Source organism: Lepisosteus oculatus, chromosome 6, assembly GCF_040954835.1.
Source record: "Lepisosteus oculatus isolate fLepOcu1 chromosome 6, fLepOcu1.hap2, whole genome shotgun sequence".
Lineage (NCBI taxonomy): Eukaryota > Metazoa > Chordata > Actinopteri > Semionotiformes > Lepisosteidae > Lepisosteus > Lepisosteus oculatus.
The window spans coordinates 4890857-4903694 of NC_090701.1; the positions used below are offsets into that span (position 1 = coordinate 4890857).

The 12838-nt window shown below is 39.0% G+C and overlaps 1 protein-coding gene across 3 annotated transcripts in view; it reads right to left on the bottom strand.

The window, feature by feature from the left end:
• The window catches only part of exoc2 (exocyst complex component 2), a 107217-nt gene that overhangs the window by 37626 nt on the left and 56753 nt on the right, over window positions 1-12838 (bottom strand). For all 3 annotated transcript variants that reach the window (XM_069190917.1, XM_069190915.1, XM_069190916.1), the window contains 6 exons: window positions 11550-11674; window positions 9070-9138; window positions 5770-5927; window positions 4411-4532; window positions 2490-2551; window positions 1449-1529 (listed from right to left, as the gene is read on the bottom strand). In XM_069190917.1, the coding sequence (XP_069047018.1) occupies window positions 1449-1529; window positions 2490-2551; window positions 4411-4532; window positions 5770-5927; window positions 9070-9138; window positions 11550-11674 (617 nt within the window). The remainder of the gene's footprint in view (window positions 1-1448; window positions 1530-2489; window positions 2552-4410; window positions 4533-5769; window positions 5928-9069; window positions 9139-11549; window positions 11675-12838) is intronic.

The window sequence follows — 12838 nt, forward strand, 5'->3', positions numbered from 1 at the left end:
AAGAGAGGTTACTGCATTGGCGACACCTGAGAGAGCCCAGGCTGACTACTCCCACCTGTAGGGCTAGGTCTGTGTGTGAAAGGGTTCATTCTAAATTTGGATATGCTCTGTGCATGTTGAAAAAGAGACACTTGTGTGGAATGTTAGAAGAAAGAGACTGTAACATTCTGGAGCAGAGTGAGAAATAGATGTCTTGATTTGGTGCTTTAATATATGCCCAATGACTTGCTCCTGAATGCGACATTTGTGGCAACTGAAATAGATGTTCTGATGTATGAAAAAAAATGTATTTGTAATGTATTTAGAGGATAGTAGGAAAAAGATGCATTTGTATCATTGTTTTTGCTGGGTTCAATTCTGGACCTGAGGTGATATCTGAGTGGGGCCAGCCGGGGGCGCTCACCCTGTGGTCTGTGTGGATTCTAATGCCCCCGTATAGTGACGGGAACACTACACTGTAAAAAGGTCAGGGTCCTTCAGAGAAGACATAAAACTGAGGTCCTGACTCTCTGGTCATGAAAAATCCCAGGGCGTTTCTCGAGAAGAGTAGGTGTGTAACCTTGGCATCCTGACCAAATTTCCCTTTGGCATTTACCAATCATGGCCTTCTAATAATCCCCATCTATGAATTGGCTTCATCACTCTGCTCTCCTCCCCACTGAGAGCTGGTGTGTGGGGAGTGCACAGGCGCACTATGGCTGCTGTTGCATCATCCAGGTGGGGCTGCACATTGGTGATGGTGGAGAGATCCCCATTACCTGTAAAGCGCTTTGAGTGGACTGCCCAGAAAAGTGCTACATAAGTGCAAGCAATTATTATAATTATATCTGTGTGGAGTTTGTATGTTCTCCCGAGGTTTATGTGGGTTTCCTCTCACAGTCTAAAGACATACTGGTAGGTTAAATAATTTTGGGAAAAAACTGGCCCTGGTGATAGAGTCTGTGTGTTTGTTTGTGTCTGTCCAGGGTGTGTTCTGCCAGGATGTAGCCTTACCTAAATAAAATGCAAAAGGTTCAGGACAATGAGAAAACAAAGGATGCAAAACTTTAGTTCTAGGCTTGAAAATAACATTCAAAATAAATGCATTGGTTTATGCATTGGGCACAAGTTAATAAACTAGGTTATTAACACTGTATTAATGCTCTATTCACCTGTGGGTTACAAAGAACATCTAATATAAAATGTTATTGCCGTTATTTTAACTATAAGTTCCAAGCCCTAACCCTGTTATTTGGTTTCTGTTTCACGTGGCGAATTCCTGAATGTGTTTTGATACAGCCCACAATAGCAAACATTAATGAATATACAGGCTGTAGGCATGAATTCAAGAGTCAGATGCCACACAGGGAGAACTGCAATAACAGTGTATACTAATCTCCAGAATTATGTCTCAAAGCCTGTTTTATCTACTCGTACTGCATTGAGGAAAACTAGATCAGGTAGCTTACATTGACTTCCCCTGGTTTACAATCCATGGACTCCTTCAGAGACTGCAGGGTCTGAATCATGCACTGCTCAAACTGAGACGGCTGAAAATCAAAACAAGGCAGTCAGAGTGATCATGAGCTGTATCTGTGCAATTTAAACACACTTAAAACCAAGATATCCATGCCCTGTCATGGCACAGTACAACTCTAATAAATAAATCAGTAAATGAGGTTTGGTACAATAGGGCCAAGCTGGTGAAGGAAACACTTCAAAGTCATTAACTATGCACAGACACAGATTTTCTTAACGGCTATGCTGTATCTCGACCGACAGTATTTAAAGAGACAGACTAGCAGTCGAAATGTTGAGAGGCCCAAACTGCTACTTCCTGTTATTTCTGGCCCTTTTTATTCAAATTAAGAACATAAAGAAACACAAATGTGTACCTAAAAATGTCAAAGATGGCTTTCGGATAGCTTCATTTGCAAGCATGTTGAGTGTCACTTGCTTAATCTAGGATTTAGTTTTGCATGATATGGTTTGTTAGCATGTTTGCTGAGGACACTGGCTTTCAAATTGTCACTAAATCACTGGACGTGAAATAATAAATGATGGGCTATAAAGAAGATTATCCATAAGATTCACACTATGAGGAAGGAAATACAAGAATGCTTCAATTTATTAAGAACAGAATGTTCCAAAGTGTTGCAATAGCGTCATTGTGTGGCTCCACCTACGAAAGTCTAATAGTTTTTTTAACCTATTAGCCAAAGCAAAAACCTAAAAGCAGATTGCATTATATATTCAATAAAAACAAAGATGTAAAGGCAGAAATGTTTCACTATAACAGGGATCTTTATGAAAGAAAAGTAAAACTGTAAAATAACTATTGGTATACCTAAAGATGTTCTAAAAAATTAATTAAATGCTTGATTTTTATTTCCTTTTGTCCACTCACTATTTTCATGTTTAAAAATATTACTACATGAACTTTCAAAAGGACAAACTTGAGCTCAACCTACCTCTATGGTAGAGTATTCATTTTTGTGTTTTATACGTACCAAAGATGTGATTCCCTCATTATCCACAACCCAGTCTTCTTTTTCTGCCAGACGTTTAACATCTGAAGAAAAAATATGAGCGCAATTATTCAGATGCTTTTCAGACCTTAATTCTATCTCAGTTGAACCTTTCGTAATAAAAGTGTGATATTCAAAGAAAAGGACAGGTATTTGCCTTCACTATATTATTATATTATATTCAGGCAATTCCTACAAAATGAAGCGTCTGGTTTGCAAGTTTTTTTCCCTTACATATTCTTAAGTATCTTCAGATACTGATGAAAGTTTGGATTTGTAATTCTTAGCGGACATTTGCAGAAAAACAGGTCGCTGTTACTAGTGGTTTTGGTGAACCAGTGGTGATCTTCCCTCTGAGCCAGCCGATGCTTCAGCATGCCGGTTTGAGATCATAAGTCCGAGGTGCTGCCCTTTGGATGAGACATTAAGGGAGATCTGGAAATTCCAGCCTGGGCTTGCACAGTTCGGTCTCCATAAGCATTCCCCTTAATTCAAAGCAGATCCTGACTTCTGCACCTGATCTGCTGAGCAGTGGGACACCTGGCACATCAGGGGTGTGAAGCCCAGGTGGGAACAGCACTCCAGTGGTGGATCAAGTGGGTGCCCTGCTACAAGTCAAGTGCTTTGGAATAACAAGCACTACATAAATGCAGGTGATTATTATGTATTCAGATTCCCTTTCTCGGTTGGTATCTTGCCATTTCTACAGAGCTGTGAAACAGTGAAGCTGCCACTCACCACGTCAGTGTCACTCTGCGTATGGGATTTTGCACACTTGGTCAGCTGCTTACAGTATACAGTATGCTATTCGGGAGTTTGAACCAAACTCAAATGCATCTGTGACTGATGCATCAAAATGCACAGCTGAAAGATGACTTTTTCTTCTTTGTCTTTTGACAATGTTTTGTAGTAAATAAATTCCATACAGACGATTAAAAAAACGTTTAAACTTTCACCATACATAGCTGAACTCTTAACTGTATCACGACTGGTGCTTGTAAAACTCGTGCTTTCACACTGTGTGTCTTTAGATAGCATGTTCTTTAAGAAAAAAAAAACCCTTTAGAAATTCTGAGAACACACAAAATGAATCAAGTTAATGCCACAAAAAGAGCTATGTCAGAATTATCCTGTCACATTGTACCACAAATCCCGCCCCCAAAATGAATTTAAAATGGTGTTTTTTTAAAATGGTATTGCCATAAGTAAAGTCCAGGGTCCAGTTTATTTTATATCACATTATGGTGACAAGACATCAATGTAAGCTGCAAAGAGAGAGGTCTTCAACACTCAGAGTTTATGAGCAAGCACCAGCTCTCTTAATCACAATCTGACAAATAATTTCATTGTAGGTGACTAAGTATAAATCAGCCCTACTCATTTGACAGTAACAGCTCTGCTGGAACAAAAAATATGCATAAGCACACCACTGACTAAAGACAAAATGAAACAAGAAGTGTACTTGTTTCTTTAAAGCTGTTGATTCTGTTAACCCAAAAATGTCTTCCTAAACATAAATGTGTGGTACAGCTAACCACTTTCAATACAATCTGGGTGCTTTCAATGTCTGTATTTGTTTCACAATGATCACTCCTTGGATCTCTTACTTTTTTCTGTTACTGAAATGCCTATTTTTTTTTAAAACGACCTTTAAATATTTATCTATGTATGCAGATCACAGTGAGCTTTAATCCATAGCTCTTATAACACTGACAATTTTGTGGAGAACCTGCATTGACCAAAAATGGCAAAAAAATCAAGGACCTATTAAGTAACCTCAAAACAGGAAGACTGTTAAGAGCACAAAACGATAGTTCATCTGCTGGCACTTGTTTACAGTGAACACTGTAACGTACAGTCAAGTAGACAGGTGTCTGACGGGCCTGTTGTGTCTGCATCTTACCTTCTGAGGTCTGCTGCAGCGTCACAATCAGACAGTGCACGCGAAGGTCAAGAATCAAGTCCTGGATCACCTGCAAGAGGTCATTGGGAATTTCCAGGGCTGCCAGGGCTTCATAGCTCATTCTGTGTGGAGATTAAAGAGCTAAGTTAGGGTTAGAGTGAAACACAGGTGATGTTTGTGGCACTGTATCAATAAAAAAGGACCTTAAGCTGACCAGTTGTGAAAGGCTAGCTCTGATGCATCCATTAATACCTATTAACTACAATACAATATGACTGCATAACTGAGTGTAAACGCCAGGTGAAACAATCTTCAATAACTAACTAATTTGTTCAATGCAATACATACTGGTTAAAGATAAACTGGGAAACAGTTTGATTTTAAAGCTGCTCCAATAGCTCAGGGCAAATCCTTCTTCCACTTCGACTGGTCATGTATTTAAGAACACATTGCACAACTCTTCTGTATTTGCGAATCAAGGGTTGGATACAGAGCTTCTGTGTATTTCCTCAAAACTAAATGTTCTGAACTGGTCATGCTTTGGCTGCAAAATGTGCAATCCTTAGGTGACTTGGTCCTGTAGTGTGTTTTAGAACCAGGAAAGGTGCATAACATCAAACTCAGGGAAAATCTACTTAAATGTAGAAACAACACATCTTGTTGTCTGACTCAAAGCATGCAAATAAGAGCTCTGATCTGCATTTTTGATATTTCTGAGATGATACATGAATCAACACCCTGATGACCTGAAGACCTCATTTTTATACATCATGTTTTTAATTTGCCTTTATTTTCAAATGGAAAATCCACAGCAGAAACCAGTAGTCAAATGGGTTTGTCATCTTAAACTGACTGAATTACTGTATGTAGTTCATAGTATTGTCTTTAAATAAGCATTTTTCATAAAGTAAACGACTGTATTATCAGTTCCTATTTGCAGTAAACACGTGAAACGCTATACATTTGATCTAGGGGAAATCCAAAACATTTTCTTTAAAATCTATCCAAGTTCCACTCTGGGACTGGTGTTACAAAATGCACAAGCACCACCACTGCTCAGAAAACACAAATCCCTTCAATATTTATCTGTTATTGGAATTGCCTGATGATTATGAAATGCTGACTGTAGAATGGTACTGGACCTTCTGAAGGTATTTTCTATTTGGGGGGCAGTTTTCTTGACGTCGTTCTCCAGAAAATGAGAGACGGGAAGAGCACAGCCTCTTGCCTCCAATGAAGTGGATCTTCAATAAACCAGGTCTGTACAGTTTCATGCGGGCACGACAGCTACATCCATAGATAAGTCAGAGCAGAAAAGCAGACCACAAATGCTGGTGCCATTTGGATTTGAATTCATACCTGACTGTGTGGATGACCTGTGTCAGCCACTGGCCTGAGAGCTCTGACTTGGTTTCCCAGCCACCGTAGTGCCTCAGCTCCACCTCGGACAGGCTGTTGGACAGCAGTGCCCCACGGATCAGCTTCACCAAAGAATGCATTACTTCCTGAATCATTTTCTAAAAATTAAAAAGAAATTCCAATGCACGATGACAATGCATTAAAGAACAGAAATATTCATATTTTTTATCTCCATTGACAGTCATAGGCAACTCAGAAAATACACAGATAGATAGGTAGATTTGTGGCTCCTTATTGGAAAAGGCAAGGGCACTCAGCTGTTTTTGTGGGCATTCAGTTTTTAGGTTTCTCCAATCGAACTTGTTTTTATTACACGTAACTGCAGACTTAAGTGCTGTAGGTGTCTTCCCCCACCCCCACGATTCGCACTTGTGTCAGCTTATGTCAGTCTTTCCAGACAGTGGCATAGATTTGTCTTCAATAACGTTTCACGTGAAAGCATCAGGGGTTCTACATATAAACAAAAGTGACGTACAGCTCGTGGATTAAAAAAAAAGGAATCAGCAATTGAAAGCCACTTAACAGTGGCTGCCATGTATGCACAATGGAACAAAGTCTAGCAGCAACCGGGAATTCTGCGGGAGGGATGATGCACCAGTCTTCCACAAGAAAGACAATCAAGTCGCGCCGGCTCGATGCAGGTGGAGAAAAATGCTACATTGGGCATCGTTCCTGTATTCCCCACAAATGGCTGCCTGAGTTCAGATCTGGTGACTGAGAAGCCCGTGACGTGAGGATAACATTGGTGTCACCCTCGTCAACCCACCAGATGACCACCCTCTCCCCGTGGAAAGGGGGCATGGATCCTGGAAGACACCACTGCTGAAACTTGGGGGGAGAAGGTCACTCAGTACCATTATTATAGAGCGATTAGCTCTGTGCTTGCCTTCTAAGCGAGGCAGTGCCAGGAAAATGCACCCCACAATGTGACAGAACCACAATAACTCTCCACTGTTGGAGCAAACGCTGCAGAGGTCTTAAGGCCGGCGAAACACAGGAACTCTTCGTATGGTGAAGGACGATACATCTGACCAGAGCACACTTCTCCAACAAATGTGCGCTGCCACGTGTGAAGAGGGGTATGTGCATTGTCACCTGACTATGGTATCCTGTTCTGTGGAATGAGTTTTCAGGGGAACTGGCTGCTTGCAACCCAGGTTGAAATGTGCAGTGAATCGATATTAAGTTTCTTGCTGGTTCTGCTTCACATGCTGAGTTAATGCATCGATATCCTGGAGCACGCACCTCTGCCCACTCTTGCCCTTTGCTGATGATGTCTTCCCAGAGTTGCGTGCCGACATCACGTTAGACATCAATGCTCAAGAAAAACTCAGCAAGGCCGAGCTGTCTTGAACACTGAAGCTCCTGCCAAACATGCCCCCACAATCAGCCCTTTTTCGTGGTCACTGAGGCCACCTCTTGCAGCCATGTTAACTATGATTGTAGGCAATCATACCCATCCAGCATTTTCATGCGTGCGCTGGGATACTATTTGCATAATTAGCCTGAGCCATACATGTTTCAATTTTTTTATCGACTACTTGTACATCATTCATCACATGGGACTAATGAAAAAGCAATATGACAGACAGTGTTATTACACACACCACACCAACAATATTCTGCAACTATTAACAAATAATAGTCCAATCTTCACTCTCCAAGCTGCACCTTTTCCATTTTAGTTAATGTCTTTCCACAGGATTACATTTAGAGAACATACAAAAAAAAGAACTTTTCCTTAACTCATGCCCTCCCAGTCAATTTACCCTAGAAAAAGAAGAGCACTTTTTTCTCTTCCTGTCAGTACAGGAATAGATAGATTCCTGTCACTGACAAAATTTTACTGAGGTGACTTTCTTATTGCTGTGTTCACACTCAATTGCTCATAAAGCTACAAGTCATACAAAAGACAGTCATACCACAAAACAAAAGGGTCAGACAGTTCAGCCAGGCACATCACTTTTTAGAAATTATAGTTTGTTTTCTGGGATGGACCTTCATGCCTTCTTCTAAATACCCACTGACACATGTTCCCAATAATTATGATTAGAAAAGAAACATCATCTTTGACCTCTGCCAAGTACAAACATGTGTGATGATGAGACAACAATTAAATGATTGCTTTAAAAAGCAGTATATAAAATATAATTTATTATTACTAGTACTTAGCTCATGCCTAAACAAAGTAAGGGGGTTTTGCAGAAATATGAATAAGATAGTAACGTTCTTTCTGCTTAAGCTTTGTCCTGTCTGTCTTTTAAAGGTCTTCAAGCTATCTTGTTTCTTTCTAATACTTACACAAATCCACATTTTTGTCCAAGAACACTTACGAAACCTATTATTTCCACAATGTGAACAAAACCCAATCCCATCAGCTCTTTCCTTGAGCAGTTTTCTGCCTTGTAGTGTTTTGTTATGTTCACATGAAGGAACTCGAGGAAGTGAAAGTGACAAAAACAGAAATATACTATCTCATAATTTCATATGTAGGTGTATGTGGGAATGTTCTCATTTCAAGGTTAGTGCTTTAAAAAAAGAATTGAGCAATGGCACCCAAACATTTTCCTCCAGGCTGCCATGGTTGTGTCTGCACAAAGTTTGAAAACTTTACAGGGTTATGTTGGGATCAGTGGGATGTGGTTAAATTTAGAAGCAGTGGTAACGAAATGCAGAGCAGTAAAAAGATCTCATTGAAAATACTGCATACACTTTTTGTCACCATGTAGCCAAACTTCAAGACGTTAACACAGAACGCATGCAACAGAATGTGTCATTAATGCAACAGAAATGACATGTGGCTAAATTCATGCTCTCAAAATCCAATGCCAACCCAAATGGTTATTTCATGCTCATAAATGGAAGTGGGACCCACACATGTATATTAAGAGAAAATCATCTAGGGCACAAGACAGATGGACCGCTCTCGAGTAAATCCTTGAAAGACCAATCAAATAAGCAAACTGGAGCACATGGTCTCCTCTTGCTTGTAGCTCCATGCAAATTCAGTTGTGCAGTTGGAGATAAAAAAGGGCCGAGTTGTCTCTACCACAAGGGCTAGAAATAATGAAAAACAGGAGCATTTTCCTTCTTGTTGCTGTGATGAATTGAAATGAAAAGTTGGCAACAGCATATATAAATAGCAAAAACGGAGACTGACAAAATAACAACTTTGCTACGTGGGAAGTCTGACATTTATTGCGCACAGCTCAAGTCTTAGGCAGCAACAAAACGTCTCACCTTGAAATCATTTTGTCTCTGTCTGGCGTTTTTCTTTGACTTCTCCACCTGACCAGATTTTTCACCAGTCTGTCATGATGAACAAGACAAGAGACAAGACATTGCGTCATGAGCAATCACACAGAACCGGAGAAGATACGGACAGCTGTGACAGCGAAGTATGTTCCGCTTTAGGTTTAAAACACTAGTTTAGAGTTTATGAGTTAAGGCCTCATTGCCACCGATGGTGTACAAGAAACAAAGGAACTAACCGTGGAAAAGTTTCACAGCTCTCCTCTATTTACCCTTTACAGGTGTCTTAAAAAACATAACACCAAGAACACCAGTAATGAGGATGGTTATTGACCTTCTAAGCTGGGTACTAATCTTGCAGAAACAGCAGGAACGTTTCAATTTACTTAACCTTAATTAAAAACAACACACTGTTTGAGATGACAGAAATACAAGGCACTCTTAAAGATCATTTCGGATATAAAAATACTAGTTCACTACAATAATCATTACTGGAAATGAAAACTGGAAACAGCTGAACAAAGGGTTTCAACATCCTTCCCAACAAGGAGCTTAATAATATATGGACCTGATTTGTACTTGTAACCTTAAAAGAAAGATTGGTTAATGTGGCGTGGCGTCTGACTTTTTGCAATTACTGTTGCTTTCTTATGTTCAAAATGCAGTACTTTTAATATGTGTTTTTAAACAGAGGTTATAAGAAGTTCCTTTATGAAGGCTAGGGGATTTTGCTCTTGTGAAATAAAGTATTTTAATGACCAATTCTTTTTCTAAAATTCAAACAATTTAACTCCAAAATAACTGTTGGTCAGAACCAAACTTAAGAAGTATAGCAAAAAGGGAAAGTGCTGACACCTGTGTTCCCATTGTTTCGGGAAACTTGCTCTATGAAAAAATTACCTACTGCCATCGCTGATGGCATTCCACAGATATAACATTCTAATACTGCATCTCTGCGGACACGAATAAAACCAGCTTTTCTGTTCAACAAAAATATTTTAATTGTTTAGTTCACATTTAAGAGGCCTTTCTTATTTCAGCTTTATAATAAATAAAAAGATACAACACCTGTAAAACTACTGCCTTTTGACATTTGAGTTGTACAACACTGACCTCTGCTGGAAAAATAATTAAAATGACAGATTTGCACTAGAAAAACCTCTGCACTTTGCATACCATCCACGGTGACACATTTGTTTTTAAAACAAACTGCATAAAAATGCATACACGATGGGAATGGGATTAACACGGGCATAGTCATGTCTTAAAAACTCCAAAAGCCACTTGCACAATTTGATGAGTCAGCTCTTCTCTTCTCCATTAACATGTTTAATCTGCACGTAATTAAAATGCTGCTTGGAATTATTTTTTACATTATTTTTTTACATTTGCGGTCAAAACACCTCTCACAGTTTTGCCATAGGTACAACAGCTGTACAAAAGACAGTTTATTCTGAAATCACAAAAATGACAGTCAACTACTGGATAAATGTATTTTAAGTCTACAATATTTGTACAACAGTTCATCGCAAACAAACAAACAGGTTTGTCATGCCATTGTTCTCTTCCAAACTTAAATATTTACATAAAAGAAAACTGTCAACTCGCTTGACAAATTTCTCAAATTATTCGTTTTAAAGCCAGTCTAAAAATAACAGACTGGGTAATTTCAATAAAGAAATATGCAGGGTGTGTATTATTAAAAAACGTTAAAAAAAAAAACATTTTAGGAGAAGTCAGAAGTCAACAGGCGCCTCCTGTCTCTTTACCTCAGAAGACCTTTCATTACCGAGAAAGTGGTTAAGGCGTTCGTACAGGCAGAAGGGCGTATGGTGGCTTTGTGGGAGTACTGGGGATTCTTGTTTGTGCCTAGTTGCAGTGTATTGCTTACAGATAAGATAGCTGATAAGGCCAAAGTCTGGTGACTAAATCAATTGGCACTAAGTTCCTTGGCCGCATATTTATTCAGTTTTAGCAAACACCAGGGTTTCCAAGCCACCACTGGGAAAAATAGCACACATTTCATGGTAAGTGACTCAGTTGCGTCCTGAATGCGGGACACGCCAATGAATAAAATACTTAGAAGAAATGTCAACTCGCGGTTTTAGATGTTTAACACTAGACAAATACGTAAATCCACAAAAAACTTAACTAAATGCTAAAGGCACCTGAAAAGCCTGGGAGTTTAAGAATTTGGTAGATTTCAAAATAGCATGACATGTATATGTTCAGGTGGGTAGCTGCGTCAGCATGCGTAGGCTGCAAAGGAACAAGTAATAGGTTTATTCCATGCTGAAAAAAAAGAAAAAAAGAAAACACAACGTTTCGGCCATGGAGCCCTCACACACCTGAAGAAGGGTCCGCGGCCGAAACATTGTGTTTTCTTTTGACATGTATATGTTGACCATGTTGCATTACTTTAATAGTTTACACCACAATGGAAACTTTCAAAAGAAGCCAGTCAGTACCTCGCTGAATAAGCTGCCATTTACATAAGAAATCCAGAGCTTCCAGAAGTTAGGCAGCTGATTGAAGACAACTTCAGTCAGGTTTTCAACAAACGTCACCTGGTGTGGTCCCTTGAAACACCAAGCTGCGGAAAAAACAAACCAAAGTTTCTGTATCTGACCATTATGGAATATGATGTGAAAACATTCAATTTTTTTGTTCTAAAGAAGTGAAATCAAATCATGAGTGACATTCCTAAATTTAAGAAGCTCTCTGCAGGTTAACAAACATTCACATCAAATGAATTATATCTGAAACGCTATTAAAATGTTATATGGGACTATTGTTTTATATTTGTGGTGGAAACACTTCTCATGGTTTGGCCATTGGTACTGTACATCAGCTGTAAAAAAATACTGAGTTTGTTCTAAAACTGTTAACAATTACTTTATCACTCTATATATACTGGATAAATGCATTCTAAGTCTGCTGTAATAGTAAAACATCTCATTGCAGTGAAGTACTGCATTGAGTAAAGCTCTTTACTTCCAAACCTTACTGCTAAAAGGTTAGGCAAAGTGGAAACTGAAAGTTTGCTGTAGAAATTGGACTTCTCGTTCCACAATTAGAAACTGTAGCAAGAAAATAAAAAAATCAGACTTTGAAAATTTGTATATACAAAATTAGTTTCTTTTTGTGATGTCCAAAGACTCATCCCATATACAGAGAAGATGCAATGTTTTTTATCAACTTTTTTTCACAGGTTTACCAATAATACATACTTTATATTTCTAAATAAGTTAGTACTCAGCACTTAATTTATAGCGATATCGTATACATTTCCATTGCATCCGTGTTCTGCAACAAGGTTTAAAACTAAATGCAGGTTGTTCTTGTTTCACCTGGTCTTTGTGCGATTTTTATTTGAACTGCCTGAAAAATATATACCATCTCTTAATTTAGGATAAATCAGTTCTCATTTTATCATCCCTGGGACTGGTTAGCAAAACACACTTGAGGAAGAGTTTGAGACGATACAGGCTGTGCGATAAGACACTCGGGTGACACACAGGCAGCTGGGGAATCTGTCTCGCTGTTCCTCCAGCCTCCACTCATCTCCTATAGCCTCAGTGTTTCAACATGCACCCAGGAAACGTCTTCATCGTCTGCGTCTCTACCTTATGTCCATAGCGAACAAAATCTAAAAATCAATAATACCCCCAAAACAAAAGTAAGCTCCTGCATGAAACAAATATCTTACAAATCAAATTCAATGCAAAGAATTTACCACTAAAACACTCTTAGTTTA